The 26,363-nt window shown below is 27.6% G+C and overlaps 1 protein-coding gene across 1 annotated transcript in view; it reads left to right on the top strand.

The window, feature by feature from the left end:
• The first annotated feature begins 475 nt into the window (after positions 1–475).
• The window catches only part of LOC127282032 (uncharacterized), a 347,280-nt gene continuing 321,392 nt past the window's right edge, over positions 476–26,363 (top strand). The window contains exons 1-2 of the mRNA XM_051306104.1: positions 476–1,035; positions 22,130–22,915. Of these exons, the coding sequence (XP_051162061.1) occupies positions 964–1,035; positions 22,130–22,915 (858 nt within the window). The 5' untranslated portion in view covers positions 476–963. The remainder of the gene's footprint in view (positions 1,036–22,129; positions 22,916–26,363) is intronic.

The raw sequence follows: 26,363 nt of genomic DNA, 5'->3' as shown, positions 1-26,363 counted from the left end.
CGTCATTGTTTATTAATGAAATTATGTGTGTATTAACATCGAAGGATGTTTTTTTTTGTCGGTTTCTCGGATTGTAAATCAAGAAAATTGCAAGTTATAATACGAAAGGAGTGACTCGCGTTTACATTGTTGAATATATATATATACATGCTCCTCGTGATGCCTTGCAATTATTATTACGCAAGTTTGAGGGCAGTTTATTTTTCTCCTGTTATGTGCGGAAGCAGTTCATAATTATTCTTAGAAAAGTGCAAAAATATTTGAAAGGTAAACAAACTTGTATCAAGGACGTTTGTTTTTATCTCTCGTTTAATACGAATTTAAAAATGAAGAATAATTTTATTGCACTTTTATATTTTAATTAAAATTAATTCGTAATAAATGATAATTTCGGGATTAATTTGCTTTATAGGTTATGTAAAATTAAAATTCTCAAGTTCAGTGTCGCAATAAAGATTTCCTTTTTGATTTCCAGTGATCGTGAATTGGATCCATGCTTCATTGATTGTGGTTTGTTTATGTAACAAAATTGAATGTGTGAAAACTAAAGAACAAATTGCAAGGTTATTTGCAATATACGTAATCGCAATTTAGAGGACGATGAGGAGATAAATTTTTTTGAGATAGTGACAATTTCGACATTGGAAAAATCTAATCTGACCTTGAATGAGGAAATAGTGAAATTTTTTTTAATAATTTAAAGGAAATAAATAAAATTGAATAATTGAAAGTGAGAAATCAAAGGAAGAATAATGAGTGGATTCATTGAAAATCAAGTTTAAAGTCAAAGGAAGAATTATGGCACAAGAGGAAATGAAATACGATAGTCGTCAGTGGTCAAGACTGATCTATGTCAGATGTTGTGAATCGTGATGTCAGCTTGAAAGAGAGGCACTTTGACAAGAGGAGTATTCCAAGGTGACGATCCGACGGATATCATCGGGGATTATCATCACCATCAACATGGCTTACGTGCTTTGGCGAGTTTTTATGAGGAAGTACTCCAAAGTTCGTATGGGAATAAGAAACTTGCCGGTGAGTTTTTTTTTCTTTTTTTAAAAATTTTATTATTTTGCGATCAGCAATTTTTTTTCACTCTGAGAGAAATTTGATCCATCTCGCTTTCCTGGTTCTTTTTTTTTTCTATATCGAAGGGAAGTTTTGTCTCTCGTCTTATAAAAAGGGATTGAACTTGAGAGCTATTGTTCCCTTTTTATTCTCGGGGAGGTTTTTTTTTGTTATCGTAATTTAATTTTGACTTTTCAATTTTTAGTTGAACAAAAAATTGAATTTTGCAAAATAAAAATTTAAAAATAATTTTCAAGATTTGTGAAATTAAAAAAAAAAATTGTGAAATAAAAAATGTTAAATAAATTGAAGCCACGGGGGGTAAAAAATATCGGGCATACGAAATTCAAGTTCATGCATATAATTATGTATATATGAATCGTGTGTAAATTTAAAGAGTTGAAAGCTTACAACTGATTTTAAAATCTTATCTTTGAAAGTGCGAAAAGGGGGAGCGATTTGCAACGTCATAGCTCGTCATAAATCATTTATTCAATCTTTAAATTGATGGAGAAGTAGTTATTTTCTAATACACTTTTAATTAATAAAAGTAAAACTATTTTAATTTTTATAAAATATTTAAAAATTTAATTTTTTAAATTTATAACTTATTTTGATATTTTTCTGTCAAAATACACTATGCGTGAAGAAGAAATTTAAGTTCCTTTTTGCGGTTTAGTCTTGGAAGGCAAATAATTTTTCTAAACCACATGTGTGGTCCAGAGAGCAAGGTATTTTTTAGTTTGAAGGCCAATACTTTTCTTACCGAGTTATAGGAGTGCAATTATTAGACTGCAAAGCCAATGTAAACGCGGTAATTGGATAATTGCTCTGCAGCAGAAAAACTATTCGCCCCTTACTCTCTCTCTCTCTCTTGTAGTTTCATTTTCTTCGTTGAGGTGTCTTGAAAATTGATCATTAGAATCTAATATCTCAGTTTAGTTAACATTTATTTTCCGTAAGTAAATTTTAAAAGTCATCATATTTTTTTCCCTAAATAATGATTCATTTTTATTTGAAAAAAAAAATGTAGACTATTGCTCCACTTTAATATGGAAAAAAATATCTGTTTTATCTTTTTTCTCTCTGTAAATAGAAGATGTTTATTTAACTTAGGAAAACTAATCTTAACTTTAGTAAACAAAATTATATTTTTAAAAAAATAATTTATTATCATTAATGTAAATTGATTTTTACACAAAAGAGACATAGAGGTATAAAATAATAATGGGAATTAATTATAAAATAAGATAATTTAATTTTTATACATTTCTTTTCAACACAGGTGAGAGCTTAATTAAAATAATTGTCGCCGCGTGAATCTTTTTCTCTTGTGTGATGTGTTTTAAATTAAATTATATATATATAAAAAAAATATATATGTGATTAAATTAAATTTCTTCTCGGCTTTCATTTGATTATAATTTTACACGCGGTGTCGTATCAAGTGAAAATATTATAACTATATATATATAAATTGAAACTGAAAGAGAATACCATACGGAGAAAATAAACAATTGTGTATTTGAACCCAGGATTGGAAACAAATTTTCTGTGGTCTTAATAAATTTAATGCTATACCTACTCAGTGAGGGTGTAATTTAGCGGTCGGGTTATGTTAGGTGGTCAGACTATGGACGATCGGTTGGTCCCCGTGACCGTGAACCTGGTCATAGGCTGTGTGCCTCCCTCCCCCCCCCCTCCATCCCCCATAAATCTACCTCTTGGCCACATTCGCGTCTCGTTCCGGGCTTCGGAACTGTGTGCACACACGATTTCTTGTGTTATCGTATTGTGCGCATAGAAGCCCTATACCTGGAGCACATATATATATATAGAGTCTACATACTGTTAGTGATAAATATTTTCTCGACTTCCATTACGCGCACGGTGAGAGAGAAAGAGAGACTTACTTCCTGCATACTTTACCCCGAAAGGATGGCGTCATCCTAGTGCAACGTCCTATCAATGAACGGTCTCTCTCTCTCTCTCTCTCTCTCTCTCTCTCTCTCTCTCTCTCACGAGAGAGGATAAATATAGAAACCCAATCAATAATAGTAATAACCCTTTTTTATGTATATCAAAAACTTGTAATCTTCTCTCTTCTGTAAACAAGTCTCTCTCTCTCTCTTTCGATATATAGGAGGGAGGGTCGTTAAAATGTAATCTTAGACTTTAATTAGCAGATAGGCCAGACGATGCTAATTCCTCGAATTAGTTTTGCAAAATTCTTAGACTCTGCTTAATTGTTCTCTGTTCCTCTCGTTTTAGATTGAGATTAGTATATCTTATTCGAATTGAATTAGTGAAATATAATTCCACTTTTGTTTCATTCTATATTCTTAATTGATTTTATTTATTTATAATTAATTTAGCAATAAATAATTTTTTACTCTAAAACAATAGAGGAGCAAATTTTCAAAACTTGATAAATCCATTTTTCAAAAACTTATTGACATAACCAAGATGATTTACAATTTGTATGTTTTATATTAGAAAAAATTACCAAAACCTGTAAATCACTCAATTATGCCAAAGTTCAATTAGAAACATAACGTCTTGAATATAAAAACATTGTTATAGAAATAAATTATTATAAATTTTTTATTTTAAAATTAACTCTAGTGTTTATGTGTGGAAAGTCATTTGTTTGAATTTCTCGAAATAAGAAAATATAGATTTATCAGGTTTTGAAAACTTGCTTCTCAATAATAATAATCAATTATTTTCAAATACAATAGAAATAATAATTATTTTTATTATTATTAACAATAATAGTAATAATAATAATAGTAATAATAATAATAATAATAATTACTATTATTAATGAAGTGGTATTTAAGATCATTAAAAATTGAAATTAGATAAAAATAACCTCAAAATGATTATTAAATTATTATTTTTATTAATTTTATTATTAATTATTTATTCGTTTGCGGATTAAAACAAAAATTAAATCATTTTAAAAATTTATTTTTATTAAACAGGGTGTCTAACGGTCAGGGAAATGTCAGGGAATTTCAGAAAAATTTTATTCAAAGTCAGGAAAATTTCTGTAAATTTCTACAAAAATTAAAATTTTTTTTGTGAATTTAAAAATTTTTAAATCTAAAAAAACTTGAATATGGTTTTTATTACCATTTGTTACTACCATTAGAAATTAATTTATTGTTAAATATGTCAGTAACAATATATTTTTGTCCAAAAAAAGCAGAAATAAGGTTATTAAAAAGTCAGGGAAAAATCAAAAAAATGTCAGGGAGGAATCAGAGTAAAGTCAGGGAATTTTTTTCTCAATCTTTGTTATAGACACCCTGTTAAATAATAGTTGTGTTTTTTATTTATAAGATCTAAAGCAATTTTTTTTTTAATCTAAAACAATAATAATAATATTTACTTATTTTAAAATACAATAAAAATAATTATAATTTTTATTATTATTAACAATAATAATAATTATTATTTTTATTAATTTGATTATTTATTCGCTTGCTGATTGAAACAAAAATTAAATAATTTTTAAATTTTATTTTCATTAAATAATTATTAATTGAATCTTTGTTTTTTATTTATTATAAACAATAGTAGTAATTATTATTATTATTATTATTATTATTATTATTATTATTATTAATAAAGTTAAAGTTTTTGTGATATTTAGAATTATTAAAAATTGAAACTGGATAAAAAACGTTCAAATTATTATAAATTATTATTTTTATTAATTTTATTATATTATTTATTAATTTATTTATACCAAAATAATTTAATTTACATTTAATTTGATTGAAATAGAATTTTTTTTTGCTTTATGATTTTTAATTTGAAATGAAATATTTGCGAATTGAATTGCGAGATAAAAATCGGTATTTTAAAATAATAGCAGGGAGAGTGCGTTGCGGAATATAAAAAAAAATAAAGTAAATACATTGACAGTACATAAAATGCACGTGCGATACATACATATATACCTTATTTCTCTAATGATAAAACAAAGATTCCTTTGTTTATGTGTTCACTCTTGGTACACTATTTGAATACAATTATTCTAATAAATCTATCATTAGTTCCATCACGTTCCTCGCGACATGTAGAAGAACAATTGACGCAATTTTGATCCATTGAATTTACTATATCGCTAATTAATAAGAATCTGCAAAAATTATAATTTTTTTTTTATAATTGTATAAAAAGTGTAAATAATCGTCAGGCAAAAATCAATATTATTAATTTATTTCATTAATTTTTTTTCACATTTTTTTTTTTTCTAAAAGTAAAATAAATCAGATTACGCTTCGTTAAATTCGTGAAAAACATTATTGTAATTATTATTTTGCGCCTGCAGTGATATCGTGTTGAATTTTATAGGGAAGCAATATTGCGCGAGTGAAAGTATAGAAATTCAAAAACCATGAAAATTACTCTTGGATCGTTGAATTTGTTTAATTGCCGCATAGAAGTAATTTGAAAATTTAAATATCATTAGAATACAAAAGTAATTAAATTTTTTTTTTTTGTTACTTATAAAGTTTTTAAAGTCGGTTAGGTACAATAGTTTATGTTTGGAATCAGATATGATGATTAGATTAAGAGTCATAAGGCAGGAAATAGGGGTGTCACTTTCAGAGAATTTAATATAACCTTGAGACGCGCTGAAACTAAATGACTCGTTGAATTTTAATTGTTTTGTGCTTCCGCCACTTTTCTGTTATGAGAAGAGTTCATCTTTAAACCTTTTTTCCCATTTTCAAAAAAAAAAAAAAATAATTATTTTAAATATAATTTTTTTTTTTTAAGTATCATTTAACACGTGCTTCATCCTTTGACTTCTTTTTCGATAAATATCATTTTCATATATATATATATATATACATGTATGAAATTGAGAGCTTTCTCCACCTCGATGGTATTTTATTTCATTTTTTTCTTTATGGTGTATCCTTTGTCTACTTGATAAAACAGTAATTTATGGATGCGGGTGACGCGCCGAATTTGCATATACGACAATAATGCTGCATGCACGGGGTCGGTAGACGTTGATTGATTTCAATTCTTTTTCGCCAAATGCGTCCTGTCACGAAGGAAAGGCGTGAGACATTTCCTGCGTTTCACCGGGGCAAGTTCGTTTATTCCTCGTCTTTTATCCATATATACTGACATTCGACACAGTTTTACAAAATTTCCTGATTAAATTTTTCAATGCTACACTGAAAAAAAAAAAATTTATTTGATTCAAATACATATACATAAATATTTATTTTATTCGAGCCAATTAAATTGTATTTGTTTCAAAATACAAAACTTATTGTTTTTAAATAAAATTTAATTTAATTCAAATAAAAATTATTTGGTTCAAGTAAATATTTTTATTTGATAATACTCAAGTAATCGAATATTTCAATCAAATGAATTTTTTTTTACATAAAATAGAGTTTAAAAAAATTATTTTATTCAAATAAAAATTATTTGGTTCAAGTAAATATATTTATTTGATAATAGTTAATTATTAAATAATAATTTTTTCGAGGACAATTATTATTTAAATCATTTTTTTTAGTGCTACTTTGTAATAGATTTTTATAGAAATTTTAAATTTTTTAAAAAGAAAATTACATATAATAATCGTGAATATCTTTCGTTCATTCTGTCCACAGCTGAAGTTAGTATTTGTTATAGGTCTTTTGTTTTTTTTAAATGTATTGTTTGACATTATTTTGTGTTGGTTAAAATTTTTCAATGTTTTTTTGGCATTGTTTCGATAATTAATTTTGAATAGAAATTTTAAAAAATAATTGAATTTTATTTTATTTTAAATTGAAAACTTGGTAAATAATTGAATTTTAAATTGAAAATTTGAAAATAATTTAATTTTAGTTGATTGTTGATTGAAAATTTGAAAATAATTAATTTTAGTTGATTGCTGATTGAAAATTTTGATAATAATTAATTTTGACTCGAAATTTTGGAAAATAATAAAATTTTAATTGAAATTTTGGATAATAATTAATTTTGACTCGAAATTTTGGAAAATAATTGAATTTTAATTGAAATTTTGGATAATAATTTAATTTAAGTTGATGTTGAATTAAAATTTCGGGTAATATTTGAATTTTATTTAATTTTAAATTGAAAACTTGGTAAATAATTGAATTTTAAATTGAAAATTTGGAAAATAATTCAATTTTATATATAATTTAATAACATATAATAATAATTTTCATTATTATCATTTAATATGAAATAATATTCTAATAAATTTAAATTATTATTGATAATATTAATCTTTAATTTCTTTATAACAAACAATTAAATACTCAATTTGGCGCGCTTGCGCGCGTTTAATATTGCTAGTTTTATTATAATACTGAATAAAAATTAAATAAATGAAGTAGCATTTAAAGATTTAGAGAGACAAATTTAAACTGGTTTAAAAACAAATATGTGAGCACAGTTTAGAAGCAATAAAACAATTCAAAGAGAGAGATGCGTATCTTTGTTCATTATGTTATTAAAGTCAGTGCGCTCATAAGTGTTAGTGTGGTGCGTATATGAGAGTTCATTTACAACTGAAAACAATAAATTGTAACACTTCAGTTTGTGGTGCGGTTACCTCTATTACTGTTTTACGTTAACTATTGAACCTCTTAGCTGATATACGATCAGAGCTAATTAATTACAGTGCATTGTTTTTTTTGTACCTTTCTTGTCAGTCTCACGACTTCCCGAATTTTTCAAATAACTAAAAATTACGTTTCTCATATTTTTTTTTTTTTTTATTATCTTTCTAGTTTCTCTTTCCGTGCGGGCAAAGTTTGAAAATAATGAAATCGTTTTTGTTGCACTTTTTTTTTTCTCATTGTATAATAACGTCATATATGCGAGAGTGTAAACCGGAAAAGTTTTAAAAGCGCTTCAAATAAACAAGGTAAAATATGACACTCAACCATTTTAAATTCAAACATAATTGAAGTTAATTGACGTACTGTATATATATATGTAATAGCAATGTAAGCACGTGTTTGTAATTTAAAACCCTGAATTAACATTTTATAATAATTTATACTTTTTTATATTTTTTGCTGGAAAAAAAAAATAATTTGCTTTTTTAGATCATTTCTTCTAGAATTTTTGTTTATAAAATTTAAATTGCTTTATAAAAAAAATTCTAATTTTGCAGTTTAATAATTTATTAAAATTTTTAATAATAATAATAATAATAATAATAATATTATAATTTTTAATTTATTTGATACTTATTTCTTTTTATCGAGTTTAAAAACGATTTTTTTTCGCATGTAAAGTTTAAGAAATTAATCCTGTCGGAAAGTTTCATATATATACGCTTCTTCCGTTTATTGCACAATCAACAATTAGTGGAATTGCGCACACGAAACGGATAATCTCTCTCTCTTCGCGGGAAAACAGTTCGGTTCGCGTATTATATCGAGATATCTCAAACCGGAGGCAAACTACCAATTATGATCTGCTTATCTTGTATATAAGGTATTTTACATAGAAAATTGATACCCACGGTTTACACTGTAATACGCATACATATATAAGTTCTAAAAAGTATATATATATATATATATATATATATATATATATATATATATATATAAACATATTTGTGTGTATATATAGAGTACTTTTGTCCTCCTATTTAAATCATGAAATAATTATATATACGTCCATACATTCATGTATTATTAGTTAGTCGACATTAATTGGCTAAGATACAAAGAGTGATTTTTATGTTGAGAAGATAGGCAGGCACGAACTATATATATATATGGACCGTTGTTCTTTTCTTCCTAAGGTCGATTGTTCACCTCTCTCCTTATAGAAAGATTCTTATATACACTACTTACCGAATTAAATTTCACAAAGCACTTGCTTTGTTATCTTCTCAGATATCGTGACAAAATTACATACTACATCAATTTTTTTAAGATTTTTCAATTTACTTTAAGATAACACTGATTTCTATTTAATTGAACGTTTTACTTATGGAAATTTTTTTTTCTTTTTCTCAAAAAAATGATTTGGAGGAATTTTTTTTTTTTATTGCAGTGAAAAAAAATTTATTTGATCCAAATAATCGGTTAATTATTATATGTGTTTATTTGTATTAAATAATTAATAATTAACAATTAATAATTAACAATTAACAATTAACAATTAATAAGTAGCAATTAATAATTAATTAATTTAATTATTTGAGGTAATTGTTATTTATTTCAAATACAGAATTTATTGGTCCAAATACAATTTATTTAATTAAAATGAAAATTATTTAAATTAAATTATTATTATTATTATTATTATTATTATTATTATTTATTATTATTATTTATTATTATTTATTTAAATTATTATTTTTTTATTATTATTATTTTTATTATTATTTGTTAAAGATTTATTTGATAATCGTCAAGTAACTGATTATTTGAATCAAATAAATTTTCTTTTCTGTATACTATTAAAATTTAAATCAAATTATTTTTGATTTTTTTTTGGGACGTATGAATAAGTTCTAAAAATTAATTGTTAGAATTTTCATATTCAATAGAATTTTATTAGATATCATTTCCATTGAGCTGAATTTTATTTGTTAGAATTATTAATTTTCAGAATTAATTTTTTAATTATTTTTTATTAATTTTTATTAATTTTTCATTGAACCGATTTTCGATATTTTATTGAATTTTTACTTGCTCGAATTTTTATTTAATTTATATTTATTTATTATTATTTATTTATCATCAGAAAAAAGTATAAATAACATCTTTTCTCTATTATTTATTTATTTTATTATTATTTATTTATTATTATTAATTATTATAAATAATTAGAATTATTATTACATTATTATTTATTATTATTTTTATTATAGGTAGAATTTAATATATATAGAATTTTATTTTAGATTTAGACGAATTTTCATTTGTTCGAATTATTATTTGCTAGAATTTTCATAGGCATAACAGATTTTTTATACTACAGAATTTATACTTAAGGAAAAAATCATTTAACAGAATTTTTATTTGCTCAAATTTTCATTTATCTGCGAAAAAAATAAAAATTCTGTAAATTAAATTTTCGATTGTATAAAAATTCAGTAATACAAAAAAATCAGTTTAATGAAAATTTTGCAAAATAATTATTCGAACAAATAAAATTCGGTTCAATAAAAAATATATACCTATGAAATTTTATTAAATAATTTATTTTATTAATAATTTATTATTAATTTCTAACAATTTATTTTTAAAATTTATTCATGCGTCCCTTTTTTTTTGTAAACGATTTTAAAATTTTCTTTTTCATTTTGAACGAAAAAAAATCTTTTTTTTTTTTAAATATATTTTACTTTCAATTGTTATATATCTTAGCCAGGAAATAGTTACGCATCATACTTATTTAATGACAATTAAATTGCACAACATGATTGCATAAAATAGTATTACATCACGTAAATATATTAATTTTTTTTTTTGTTGGAAATTTTTATATATAAAAAGTTGGCGACTGTATGTAGGAAAAATTATTTTATATATATGTGTTGAATTGTTACTAGACACGAGAGTAACGGCCGAATGTATTAACAAGCGTGCTTAATTAGAATCGTAATTATGGTTTAGTGTTAATTCGAAAGCCTCTCGAGATGATTCCGATAGCTTCTTGAAGTGAAGCGAAGTTGAAGGCTCTGGCAAATACAAAATAGAAGTCGATATATATATATATATAGAGATTGCAATCAGGTATTTCTAATGATGATGATGATCTTTGTAGATCAGTTGCTTTTCAGTCCTAAGGGAAAATGGATCAGTGACCACGAAAAAGAAATTGGATCGTATAATTGCAACTCATTAAAACTTTAATTTCGGTCAAAGAAAGCATAGTTAATTGTGTATATTTTTTCATCTAAATTCAAATCTTTGAATAACTTTTATTCAATTTGATATGCATAATAGTTTATTATAGTTGCAAAATAAAATTTTATTAAATTACATTGGAAGCAAAATAAATTGATTTCTTTTTTTCTGAATTCACTTTTTCTAAATTTCTAATTTATTTTTTTTTTTTTAGAAAGTAATATATCGAATTTCTTTTTTCAATGGTCAATATGAAAAAACGGTTATAAAGGAATAATAAAAAAAAAAATCTAATGTCACGAGATGACAATAGGAATGGAACATTCTTGAGCTCGAAGGTCACTTTCGATTTCTTTTTTTAATGTGATGCGTATTCTGCAAAAATAATGAGCAAGGCTGATTCGTAGGTTGAATTAAGTCACATTATAATGAATGTGTCAATCCGTATTATGTAGACAATACAACACGTGAACGATACGATTTCAAATTCGTCTTTAATGGTAAAAGTATTCTTGATGAGAGTTTAGGCTCCTGCGAATAGATGTCGCTACCTGGGCGAAAAACAATTCCTTTCTCTTCTAATTTCCGGTGGTTGAATCTCTTTTCATTAAAAAATGTTTAAAATATTTAAATAATTTTCAAAATACAAAATTTTGATGATTTTGTTGCCTCTATTTAAAAAATATTCGCATAATTTTTTTATAAAAATATTACTTTAAATTTTTTTTTTTTTCTGAACGAAAAAAGAAGAAATTTTGTGATGTCATTCACAAAGAGAAAATATTATTCTGTATATGACAAAGAAAATAATATTAAACGTGTAGCAAAAAAGGGAAGAAGAAATAGGCTTTCAACGACACATTTCTATTAGTCATGGGAAATTTTGCGAAGAGTATAGTGTATCTCTTATGTCTCATTTTGTTACTATAATTCAATTCGTAAATATGTAGGTCAGCTTCCATATTAGTAATAACAATAAATGAATCTTTAAAAAATAACAATAGCGTCGTCGTGTTCATAAAATTAAAATTCTTTTCATTAATTTTAAAATTGTAAAAACAAAAATTATAATAAAATTCTATTATTATTATTATGAGAGAAATTGAATTTTTCAAAAAAACTATATGTTTACAAGAGAGGAGAAATTAATTCACATATTTATTCGTATTAAATTTACAGATTTAATTTTCATCGTAATATATTGCGCTCTTTTACGTAAGATAATTTATGATGAAACAAGTTTAGTTTACAATGTAAAGACCTCATTCAATTAGCTACAATTTGCGATTAACCAGTAATCGTGAAATTATCTATGTTTAAATAGATTCTTTTTTTTTTTTTTTTTTGCGAATCCTCCTTTTTCTTATGTAACCTCAACCTGAATCAAATCTCTCTAAAACTGAATATAATTGCGCGAACGCGGTGAAAACTCGTATTCAAATTCAATTTAGTAGAAAATTAATTAAATTCAAATGAATAGAAAGTTTTAATTGAAGCATTTAATAACTTTGCCATCTGATTTATTGTAGAAATTTCAAAAAAAAGTAGCTTTTGAATGACGACAAAAATTATAAATTAAAGATAAATATTTATTTTTTTTGGACGAAGTAAAATTTTTATTTTTAAATAATTTAAATAATAATTAATAATAAATAAATAATTAATTAATAATAGATTATTTAACAATTAATTAATAATTAATTATTTAACTGTTAATTATTTATTTATTAATTAATAATTTTATTCTACATAAAATTTATATTTTTTTGTCAAAATGAAATTATTAATTAATTTGAAATATTTTTGAAATACTGTTTTCGAAATTTCTATTATTTTAATGAAATATTCCAATTACTGTAATTGGTCGAGAATTTGAATTTGTTGTTTTGTTATATGCATTATTTAAAATTTGCAAAGTTAAATCGATAAGTTGGCTATTGTAATAATTTACTAATGCACAGTGTACCCTTTCTCATATATACAGGAGGGTGTTTCAGTTGCCCCTATATATGATTTATTTGAAATTGATAAACAGTATACCGCGCCGTTCGTTTAGTATTAAAATGGTCTGTACACATAAGAGTATATGTATATATGAGCCAACTGTTTCAAACACCGGTTGTTTGAACGTTCATGATATATAGTCAGTTATAAAGGTGCGAGGTTCAATTTTTACACTGAACGCAATTACGTTATTTTTATTATTATTTTTTTTTAAAAAAATATTTTCTTTAAATATTATATAATAAAAACAAATTACAGTATCTCATATAATAATTATAGTAATTTTTAATATATAAATTATTAACTTGACTTTTATGTTAAATTATTTATTTTTAAAATCGTAAATATGAATTTTTTGACAAAGAGTAAAAATTAGCTAATTGTAATTAGCTAAATTAGCTATAACTAGTTTCGAACGTTCAGTTTTTTTAGGCTTTATTATTTTATAATAAATAAATTATTAATTTTATTTTTTTTAGTAAAATGTTATTAATTTATTTATACACGGGCAATTATGTACACTGAAAAAAAAATTTATTTGATTCAAATATACTCCATTACTTGACTATTATCAAATAAATATTTATTTGTATCAAATAATTATTATTTGAGATGGCATTTGTTTCAAATACAGAAATTATTGGTTCAAATACAATTTATTTAATTCAAATAAAAATTATTTGGTTCAAATAAATATTTATTTGATAATACTCAAGTAATCGAGTATTTGAATCAAATAAATTTTTTTTTCAGCGTATAGAATTAGGTTGAAAAAATCAATTAAATTAGTAAAAATATTAGTAAAATTAGTACACTAAAAAGAAAATTTATTTGTATCAAAATAATTATTATTTTATCTGAGTCAATAAAATGGTATCACGGAAAAAAATATTTATCTGGAATATTTTTCTCATAGCGAAAACTTTAGCTGTTGTAGTGAAATATATCACTGTTCCAATGAAATTTATCCTTGTTCCAGAGGTGAAGATTTTTTTTCCATGTATTTGTTTCAAATACAGAAGTTCAAATAAATTTAATTTAATTATTTGGTTTTTAGAAATTATTTGGTTCAAGTAAATATTTATTTTATAGTCAAGTAATCGAGTATTTGAATCAAATAAATTTTTTCCAATTTAAAATTAAATTGGAAAATTAAAATTTTTTTCTAAATAGAAAAATAAAATAAAAATAATTTCTTTCTTGTGTGGTAATTAGAATTTTTTCTTGAAAAAAATTTTCGCTTTCGATAAAAGCGTCTGAGGATAAATATATATATATATATATTTTATGACGCATGCTCCGTGGTAGTTATACGGTCTGATTTCCTCTTTCTCTATTATCCCTCTCGCTTTTACACCACCCACTCACCCACCCCTCGAGTGGCGCTTCGTCTCTTCCGATATTTTGACAGTACGCCGCCCTGCACCCTATAGTAAACGTATCAAATTCATCAATGGAACTTGAAAATAAACGCGGTTACAAACAGTGAGACTTTGCATATATAATTTTTTTTTTACGATCATTAACTGGTTCATTAATTATGTGTCTGTATAAATTGACGCCTATAAATCCAGGGTGTCGTTGGTCGTCGGTTGCTTTGAACGGGGTCAGTCGATAATGCAACAATGCCGGTATATTTCGAACAACTCTCGTGTGTGTTTCGCATCTCGTGAAAGTGATTTTATATTTGAAAATGTAATTCTCAATATGAGGAAAAAAATTAAAATAACACAAGAAAATTGGAATATGGAATTATAGAAAATAAATTCGGAAATTTATATATATAAGGGTGGTGCATTATAAAGACGCGGGCGGAATAGTATTTGAGAGTCACTTGCTCTATATGGCGGTACAGGATTCTGTGATACTAGACAAAGTCGATATTTTCTATTACCCATAATAAAAATGTGACTAATTCAAAATTCGAGGATTTAGTTTAGAGAGAAATGGAAATCGACTTTTTCTCGATTCTCAAAATTATTTTATAATTATTATATAATCCTCTTGACGAATTTCTTTTTTGCAAAATCATTTTTACGATTGCATAAATATTACAGGGGGAAAAAAAAACCGGAAGTGATTGATGTATTGACTTTAGAGAACTGAGAATCTTTTCTTCTTCTTCTTCTTCTTTTTAACTTATGTTTCGAAAATGAATTCGACTTTTGCATCTCTCAAGAGTCAAGCATGGAGAACAATGAATTTTTCAATGACCGGTCAGATACATCGTGTCGTGATGATGACGTTGATTTTTTAAAGTGGACAATGTCCCTCACCTGGAGCGAAAGATTTTTTTTTTTTTTCTTTTGACACACGCACGAAGATGAAATGAAGTGAGCTGAGAGAAATATTATTAAATCGAACTTCAATTTTTGATGTGGATAAAAAATTTAAAAAAAAAGAAAGGGTGAAAAAAAGGTGATATTCGGGAAGGTGTATAAAAAAAAAGTGCGAGGGAAGAAAGAAAGGTTAACGAGCTAAGGATGAGTCACTTTGACTGGAAGCTGCTGCGCCGGAAGAAGGTATCGTTATTCTACTAATTTGCATACATCAAATATTTTTTTCTTGAAAAAAAAAAAAAATTCTCGTCAACGATGATTGCTTTCTGTTTAGTATCATTCGCGCTTCACTTCAAACCAAAATATTGAGATTTTTTTTCGGGATCAGAAATACTTTTTCCACACACGAAAATTATTAATTAAAAACTATTTACTTCTTTGAAAATAGAAAATTGGTTGAGAAAAAAAATAATCGCTTTGTTTAAAAAAAATAAAAAAAAAAAAAAACTATTGAAATGTAAATGAGATGGAAATGTTCTAAGTGGTTAATTAACACAGGCGTCATCTCTTGAGTAAATTTCTTTTTTGCGCATTTAAATAGGTTTTTAGAAATTACATTTGCCTTTTGCAAATAATAGACAATTTAAAATATGTTTCATTAGAAGTTAAAATGGTTAGACTTTTATTATTCTTTTTTTTTTATCTAAGAAAGGTTAATATTTATTATCTTTCGTTTATTATTCCGATAAACTGTTTTACCATCAGTGTTGTACAAGTGAACTATGTTTATATTGTAAAATAACGGGGCAAATGTGGACAGGCAAATAAGTAACATATAAAAAAAAAATTTTTTAATTTCAAATCCCATATATCCAGAATCGTACACAAAACAAGTATATATCATTTGATCGGAATCTAATCTTAATGAATAAAATTAGCTCCGTTTATGCTAATAAAATTTTACATTTAGTTCACATTTTACTGGGTTTTATCATTTAATTTATTATTCGAATATAATAAATTCCATTGACTCATTTTATTAAATTAAATTTTTTTTATTTTATTAAAATAAAAATTTAATTATTTTTTTTATTAAATTAAAAATTTAATTAAATTTTTAAAATAAATTTAATGTTTAAAGTTAATTTTTTTTTCGTTTCGCATTATTTGCGCTTCTCAACTTGTGCAGAAATTGAAAACTCGTTTAAATTCTATTAAAGAAGTAAATTTGAAATTTAAAGTACACGATTTTGTTTGAAAGAAAGTCAAAATGTAAAGGACTGCAAAAAGAGTTGGTCTCACGGTTTTTGGGCGATTGTTTCTCATTCATTTAATGGTCTAAGCACGTTCTTTCTTTAAAATTCAGTATATACTTATTATTTTTCGTACTCCCTAAATTTAGTAGTGTACGCCTTTATTTTTAAATTAATTTTGAAATTTATTTAAAAAATTAATTAATTTATTTTATTTTTTTATATTTTTTATTTTTAAATTTGTTTTTAAATTTATTTTTAAATAGAAAAAAAAATATGAACGTTTAAAACTTTAGAAATTTTTTGTTTTTCTTTGAAAATTAATTCATATATATGATCATTGCTTCGTTGCATGTTCGACTATCATTTTCGAAGTTGTTCAATTGATTTCATATTAAACCTTATACCACCTTTGACGGAAAGATTCGCGTGTTTCAAGGCTCAGGGGGGGTTGATTTCCTGTCGGTATTCTTGAATTATTTTTATGTCAGTATGAACTTTAACTAGGCCAACTGAAACGGCCATTACACGACATAGAGAGTGAAAATCGATAGTTATATCACGAAACGAACTATTTAAATAGCTCACCTACATTTTTTTTTTTTGCAACATTTTTGCTATTTTTGTATATTATATATATGCAAATTAATCTTAAAGAATTATTATTCCGTGACTTATTTTCGGCTTCTATTCAATATATATAAAAAATGAAGTTTATAAAGAATTATTTAAATTATTGCAAATTATTTTTTTCAAAGTACAAAATTGTTTTATATCCTTGCATAACATTTTAAATTTGTGTATATTTTATTTCAAGTATAACATATATTCTTATGTAGTTTTTGCAAGTATTTTGTACTTCTGTTGTGTGAATACAAATTTCCTCCATTTAGAGTGTTACGTGAAAAAACGCTTCAAAAAAAATTTTCTCAGTTTTTTTTTTTTTTTTTTTGAAGAATGAGGTACAAGATATAAGGTCATTGACAAATTCCAAGTTTTACGGACCACAGTAAATATCTCGGTAAATATGAGCACCGCGTCGTCTTAATGGTACTGTCAACACATTTTTTTTTTTTACGAGTGTGCACACGCCCACACATATTCGCTTTTACGAATGCCAACAGTAAACGACAACCCTTTTGTGCATTCGAGAGACAAGAGATCTGTCTTTTCTTCGCCTTTTTGTATGTGTGTGGACTCTCGCGAAATGCAAGGTAGTTTTTCCTCCTTTCTTTTTCGCTGATGCGCGACACATACACAAAATACATTCAGAAATGAGATTCCTATTTAGATTGAAATTTATGCCTCCCTCTGTGAAAATTTATTGGTTCGAGATAATCACTTTTATTAGTGTGCGAGACTGTATCTTCTTATTTAAAAATTATTTTTTATTTCTAAGATTATTTTTAAGATATATATATGATTTCTAATCATTATGCTCCACTTTTTTTTTTCATATGCATTTTTATCGTTGTGTATACATAAATCTTTAAATAATGCGATGCTAAAAACTACCCTCATAATTTTTAAATAAATATATATTCAGGTAGAATTTTTATGGCTCTATTCTTTAAAGATCATTTGCTAAATCATTCAGTTTCTTCTACATATTTTTCCATCTCATTTATTTTCTTTTTTTTTTTTTTTTTCACACAGAATATGGTAACAGATTATGCTTATTTTTTAGATTGAAATTGTTTCGAATGATTTTAATCGAATTTTACTCGAAGTTTACCAAACTGGATTGTAGAAATTCGTTTCTTGTTTATAAAGTATATATATATTTAAACTGAAGTTTAGTTTGAGATATAAATGTTTATTTAGCTCTGCACTGAAAAAAAAATTTATTTGATTCAAATAATTAATTTGATTAATTACTATTGGTAAATTTTAATTAATTTTAATTTTCAGTTTACTTGAATCAAATAATTTTCTTTCTAAATTTTAATAAGTAAAAAATAACTAATTCGAAAGCAAAAAGTTCAGCCAATTTGAATAAAAATATTTCTAGTAATCAGTTAAAAATAACTAAAAAATTTATTTTTAGGTTATGAAAAATAACTGAATTTTTATTGAAATTTAACTGAAAAGAAATTTATTTGAGTCAATTAAATGGTACTCTCTAAATCTGAATTAGTAAAAATGTTTACTAATTTGAATTAGTAACTCACTTTTTGCTTCTGAATTAGTAAAATTTTACTAATTATTAGTAACTTTTACTGAATTAGTAAAAATGTTTACTAATTTGAATTAGTGACTCACTTTTTGCTTCTGAATTAGTAAAATTTTACTAATTGTTAGTAAAAGTTACTAATAATTAGTAAAATTTTACTAATTCAGAAGCAAAAAGTGAGTCACTAATTCAAATTAATAAACATTTTTACTAATTCAGATTTAGAGAGTATTTGTTTCAAATACAGTTTAATTCAATTATTTGGTTTTAAAAATTATTTCGTTTAAGTAAATTTTTTATTTTATAATCAAGTAATATTTGAATCAAATAAATTATTTTTCAGTGTAACAAAAATATATTTAGGTGAGATAAATTTTTAGCTTAGATTAAATATTCATCTGTAAATTTTTACCTGGAGCTAAATATTTTTAATATGAAATAAATTTTTTTTTAATTGATTCAAAGAAACTATTTCTGAATGCAGAATTCTTCGCATATACATATATATTAGGATATGTCTGAGTGTGTGGTAAACGTCGCGATATGAGGAGGTAGTATAAGCTGGGTGGGTTTTTGAAATGAGGTGGGATGGGGTGAAGCAGCGCGAGGCCAGTGCCTCCGCTTCTCGTTGTCTACTCTCTCGGGTGGAGTATGAGGGGGGGAGGGGGCAAAATCGATCGCACCCTCGGGGGGTCGTGGCACCCCCCGTGGGCTCAGCCAGACGTCGAGCAGTCTCCGTATAACACCACCACCACTCTCTTCCTATAAGAATTTTTTTATTTTTTTTTATTTCCCAACTTTAAAAGCATTGCGCCGCTTTGTGTGCCTGTTCATGGACTCGCCTTGCCCTTGGGCTGCCTTGCATTTCACTAACCTAACATAATCTGAGCACGCAAAAGAGACTACACATCGAATTATGCTCCCGATCCAATCTCGCCTCTCTGAGATGATTGGACGATGCGTGTTACGAGCGTAGTGAAAAAAAAAAAAAAAATTTATATATAGACTTGCCATGTAGATTGAAGGGGAAAACAAGTGGCGTTTATCTCTTTATAGAGAGAGGAGAGAGAGAGAGGAAGCTCTCTTTCAGCGGGTACTTTGTAACCTGTCGTTTTAGTTAGCGAAATAATTTAATATTCACGATTTTAGTCTTTTTTTTTTTTAATAAAGTATTTTTAGTTTAAAATTGTTTTTATCGCAAAATCACATTTTGCTATACTCTCTCCTATTTGGTCGCTATAGGAGGAGGAATCGAAATCAGTTAGCAAAAACATGTACATATTGTTATTTGCGTTTTCTTATCGCGCACGCGCGATATAATCGACATAACCTTATTTCCGCGATCGAGATCGTGAGCGACGTCTCGATGGAAGTTGGGTGAAATTTTAAAGCTCAAATTTCACGAAAGTAATTTTACTATGCGCTTATATGAGCATCTTGTTTAGTTCTAATTTTTATATTGTCTTTATTAACAAGCAGGAAACAAGGATTTAAAAAAGATTTTTGTGTCTCGTTTTACATTGTTAAAATAAAAATTGTACTGTGAACTGATTTTTGCCTTGTTGTAAAACCGACAATGTTGCAAAAGGCTCTAAACTTGTTTTTAAGTACTTCCTCTTTGATCTTATCCTTTTGCGTAAAATTCCGGGTCATAAGTTTAACGCCCCGTTTTCTGAAATTGTGTAAAGGAAAATAAATATTCGAGGATCGGTATATATTGAAGTATACGGAAATATCGAATGCGCCAATCTTTCTCTTTTTCAACTCGAATGTGTCTTTACTTGCACGCACTTACTAAGTGTCAAGTGCTTGAGTTACTAGATTCCAAAGTACCATATAGTGGTGGCGTGAATCAGGGATCGATAAATCCTTGTGTTACTTAGGTTTCTTTGGAATAAAGAGAGGCAAGTGGACATCCGGAGCAACATGCTTCGTTGAGCACAATTTAGTTTAAATCTCTCTCTCTCTTTCTATGTCTTAATACTGCACTTACGACAAAAATTTTCCATTTATTTATGTGCGTAAATTCTAAGTTGAATTTTTCATCTCCTTCATAAAACGGTGTTTTGAGCTTGTAACAAAAACCATTAAATGAGAAATAAATATTTGTCGTCGTGTAGTAAAATTATATTTTTAAAGGTGGGAAAAAAAAATGCTAACGGAATCATTGATTTTTATTAGTATTTTATAGTAGAATTTTAGTATAGCAATTTTTCAGTCGCAGTTTTTTAATTACGCAGGCAATTTTTTTTTTTTGCTTACATTCCACTTGTACATTTCATGCTTCAATAGAGTACAACCATGTGCTTCTAATTGATTCAAGGTTTCGTGAAATAGAATCATTTTTTTGCAGAAATGATTACGTTATTTAAATTTATTAATTTTCGCTCAATTTTGAACTCGAAATAAAAAATAGTAAAATTTTGTTTGGTTTTATTAATGGTAGAATAATGGATTTAGGTGTGGAAAATCGAAAACAGGAAACAATTTGTTATTTGAACAGAAGGTGAAAAAGCAAATTATGGAGTCAATATCATGTAGCCAAACAAGTCTATTTAATTTACTCTCAATAGAGTGTTAACTTAAGCACCAGGATGTTGTCAAAGCAATATTCATTAGTTGTTTTCACTCTGTTATAATTTTTCCAAAATAAACACATATCGGAAATCTAACCTATCGATTAGTATTGATCCTTATTAAAACGATATCGTTATATAAATGAATGGGTAATGAGTTTGAAACACGTTTTCTATTCCCCCTGTTTGAAAGTCATCAATAGAGTTTCATTTCCTTGCGGATTATGCGAAAAATGTTGAAGAAAAGACAGTAGAAAAAAAGTTATTTTCTACCATAAATTTTTGGAAGTAAGGAAGTATTTTTTTTAAAAAGAAAGAAGGGATTTTATGAAGTAGCTTTCCCTATTTCGAGTCAATGACATGGTGGCTCTTGTCATTAGGATATGTAGTTGTGCGCGCGGTTATATCGTAAAAGGTGACGGTGAAGGTGGAGAAGGAGACACGCTCGGATTTGAATGAGCTACTCGCTCGAAAGATTAGCCGTATTCGCTCCCACGCCTCTCGGTTATCGCCTTGATCGCGTCTAAGATTCAATCTTGTGTTCTCGGCCGTTCTCTAAAACGATGAAAGTCTTTTGCTATATGTTGTATTGCTCAGTTTGCTTAACTGTCGATCAGCACTAGACATTGGAGACATCCCTAATCCTTTTCTATATGCATATAGTATATATGAACCCCGCCAGCATCTTTAATATACCAAAGCGCCATTTCCGGCATGAAACAAACGATTCAAGACGAGCTCGTTTCTCTCTTCTGCTGAGTCCATGTTACACATGTTTAACTTACCGGGAGTTGTGTAACTACTGCACAGTCTCTTATTGTAATTTTTTTTTTTTCTTTTTAAAACAGAAATTACTATAGACAAGTTTTAAAATTATATTTGCATTTTTTGTTTTCAGGTGATTCCAGTGGATCGTCGAGCATCCGAGAAAGATGAGACCTGGACTCTTGCAAAGGAATGTGAGGACGACACCTCTGCCCCGGATACCAAAGAAAATTCAAAAATTGATCACGAACAAACGGATAAGCCAAATGAGACAGATGGTATTTCACGAGGTCATGAGACACGAAAAAGTAAAGCAAGAAGAGTGAAAAGTTATTTGAAAAAATGTAAAGGTGCCCTCTCAAAAAGTGAAGACAATTCTGTTGAAAGAAAAAGGGAGAATTGTAGTTCTTGGTATCTTAAAGAGTCATCTGATTCTAGCAGCAAACCAGAACTGGTTACAACTGATGACGACCTTGAAGAAACAATCTCTTCCGTTCCCCATGAGGTATCATCATCAAAAATAAACAAGCACGATATTCATGATTCGAAGAATTCAAAGAAAGAACAATTCGATGATGATGATGATGATGAATCAAAGAACGATTTCGATAAGGGCAGTAGAGGTTCACTGTACGTGGATGCCAGTGACATTGGCGTTCATGAAGAAGCACGGAAAGAAAAGACGACGAAGGACCCTGATAACCTTGTCGAAGGTCCACCAACTGAGAAGAAGGAAACGGAGATTCAGGATGATAATATTATGAGCAAGTGTGATTCAAGCGATACATTGATAGCAGATGTGCCGGAAGTTACGACAACAACTAACAATTTCGAGGAGGTGGATGATGTCGACATTTTGGTCTTCAACAAAAATCATCAGGACACGAGTGAGGAACTGACAAATGGAATCAACATTGGGGTAAGTCTTTCTTTGTTTTTGGGGGAATTTATTTATTCTCTTTATATTTTCCGAACGTTCGAAAATAATTTTGCAACATGTAGATAAAAATAGTTTTAAATATTTGAAACTTTCATCAGTAAAAAAAACCAACAAATAGTACTTTTTCTGAAATATGTGGATTTTCATGAGTAAAATGTATACAGTATATAATGCATGGAGTCTATTGTGCTGGAGAGTTATTTATGCAAAGATTTTTTTTTTTTTTTTGCCTACTGTCGCCATTGTTACCTCGATTTTGTTCTTGGGTTAAGGTAAGGTTAGCAAACTAACCTGGAGAATCTAGGTACTTGTTAGGGTGAAGCCATGAGCTAAGAGGTGTGTATGGGAATTGCAGGTCGTGCTCATTAATTATATCGCACGTGATCTATCTGGACCACGTTGTGTATGGTTTAAGAGTCACCGACTTATAAACCGCAAACCCAGTGAATTGGATACGAATCCCCCTCAAGTATGTGCGCGAGGACAATTGAAGTTAGCTATATATATTCTTTTGCTTTACAATCCAAGTTTTACTTTTACTTTGCTTCGATAACGATAAAGTTCACTTTCGAGATTTCAATGAAAGTTCTGTTACATTTTCTCACTCTTTATAACTCTTGCTTCTTTTAGCACTTAAAAAATGCTTCAAATACTATTTGTAACTATTTGTATTAAAGTATTGTTATTCCTTTTTTACATTCAGATATAGTTATCCGAAAGAGAAAAGAAATAACTTGAACTTTGAAGTTGAAAAAATAAAGTACCGTTCACCAACTGTTATTTGCCACACGGTGCAATGTCAGAGGCGAGAAAATCGGTTGAGATGCATTAGCTTTTCCGTATATACAAAACCATTGTTGTTGCTTTAGCAAAAGGGTTGCTATATTCAACTTCCTGGAAGAGTTCGCTTACACGCTGAATTAAACCCTCTCTCATCTAAGCAAACGATCTTCCTGCTTTTAGGTTCACTAATCTCGGATAGTTTATATCTGCGAGAAAATAATTTCCAAATCATTTTAATTCGAAAAACAAATATTTGAATTCCAAAAAATTAGGTTTGTTATTGAATCTTATTTTAGTTTTTCTTCTAAAACGTCATTCTCTCAAGACTTGAGGGCATCTCTCGTCGATCGTGCGAACCTTCCGTATAGTTGTCGGGACTGAAAGTAAGAACCGATTTGTCAGTTGAGGCAAATCTTCGCCATTGGTCTCACTTTCACGCGCTTAACAAACAAAGTAACAAATCCTTCTGCCTTATTTTCTTAAATCACGCTTCTCTTTCTTGTCTATATATATACATACACAAACAACTGATCTCTTTTCATCTTGCGCTTCCTGAGATTCATATATGAAATTCAGCCTGGTTTGCGCGGGTGCAATAAATCAAGACGAATGGTGCTAGTGTTATATCCTTTGCGGCAGCTGTGATATTTCCTGCTACACAATTTTCGTGCGGATGTGTGTACATACAGTATACAAGCTTTCCGTAAATATATTTTTTATCTTTAAAACGAGAATTTTCAATTATAATTAAATGATTCCGACTTTCATTTTCTTTTTTTTTTGGAAATACAGGCTGATAAAATTTTGCCAGAGATTGTTTACGAAATTTTGACTTGCTGAATCCGAATCTGGTCTCAAATATAATTACAGAAAAAAGGTTGGATAAATTTTGTTGCGGGTAATTTTAACCAATACTGTCGGCCTAGGACCTACTGTCAACTATAGGATAAAATTTGCTAAACTATAGGAATTTTCGAATTATTTAGACTAAATTTTGTCCTACTTCCTAAACCCAAGAATTAGATTTCCACAGAAAATTAAAAGGCATTAAAATAAGCTGCTGCAACGTTTATTATTTTAATCCATTTTGGTATTAAAATAAGCAAAATTGGATTAAAATAATAAGCGTTGCAGCTTATTTTATTGCCTTTTAGTTTTCTGTGTTTTCGAAGCATTTTAAATCCGAATCCGAACCCCAAAATCTGAACATTAATCTGCAACATGTTGCAGTTAATTTTTATATACAGATTTAAATCCGAATCCGAACCCCAAAATCTGAACATTAATCTGCAACATGTTGCAGTTAATTTTTATATACAGATTTAAATCCGAACCCCAAAATCTGAACATTAATCTGCAATATGTTGCAGTTAATTTTTATATACAGATTTAAATCCGAATCCGAACCCCAAAATCTGAACATTAATCTGCTTCATGTTGCAGTTAATTTTTATATACAGATTTTAGGGTTCGGATTCGAATTCAAAATGCTTTGGAAAAATCTGCCTCTTGGATTTAGGAAGTAGGACAAAAGTCAATAAATAATTTTGAAAATTATTCCTTAAGATTGTATAGTAGCCTCACAATCATTAGCTCGATTTAATCAGAATATTAGAACGGAATAATATTGCTAAAGAGGAATTACGCACTTTGCGCCTTTTATACATGTCTCGTGACTTATGATCGACGTCATCGCCAAAGTGTTTAAGTGCGAGTAAGGTGCTGAGCCGTGCCAAGTAAAACCATCATTACCACCAATTACAATAAATCCCATTTGCGCCGTTTCTGTTTATCGTTTTCCACTAGTGGAGGAGGCGCGGCTTAATCTATGATCCGCGCGCGTAGGGCTGAAATAGTATTGAAAGAAAGAGAAAGAGAGAGAGGCTGCAAAAAAAAACGAAGATCGTGTAATCATTTTCCATGGCTACACTTTCACGACTGATGATCGGGTAGCGCGTTTCAGCGGGCGATCGTCCGCTGTCGAGTGGATTAGATTTACGCCATATACCATACATATATACGTGATTCGCCTATGGGTATCGTCCAAGTCACAAACCTCCCATCTCTCTTCTCGAGAAATGATCGTTCTGCGCGACTAATTATTGTTCTATAAACAAACTTTATTGCCCCTCGATGCAACACTAATTGCAAGATGATTGCAATTGACTGTCATATATATACTTTGCAGTTAGAGTTATATGCCATTCTATAACTGAAAGTGTGGAAAAATGTCCCCCTAGGGCTTCGAATCATATATATGCTAATTGATTTATATAATTGTCGTCATCTGTTATTAAAATATTCTCCAAGGAATTTTTTTTTCTGCATACAATTTTACCAATTCTGTAATGTGAAACTTCCGTGATTTTTAGAGACAAGATGTCATTTAATGATTAGTTTTTTTTTTGAAATGAGAGGGAAAAAAATTGATGACCCGAGTCATATTGTTACATGGTCAACACGTGTTGTATTTGAGCATAACGCGCGAAGCCCGCCAGAGCACACAAAGCTAAGGTCTGTACTGAAGTTTAGTCATATATCATAAGAAGAGATAAAAGTTTAGCACTCGTTGTTGGAAACCACTGTAATTCAGTTTGAGTAAAATTCCAGGAACCGTTATTACAACAACTTTCAAAGAATATAT

Source organism: Leptopilina boulardi, unplaced genomic scaffold (genome assembly GCF_019393585.1).
Source record: "Leptopilina boulardi isolate dan_hultmark-lab unplaced genomic scaffold, ZJU_Lbou_2.1 LbouV2_278, whole genome shotgun sequence".
In the NCBI taxonomy this organism is placed as follows: domain Eukaryota; kingdom Metazoa; phylum Arthropoda; class Insecta; order Hymenoptera; family Figitidae; genus Leptopilina; species Leptopilina boulardi.
Note: the sequence above shows the minus strand (reverse complement) of the source record. Positions and strands in the feature narration are given on the sequence as shown.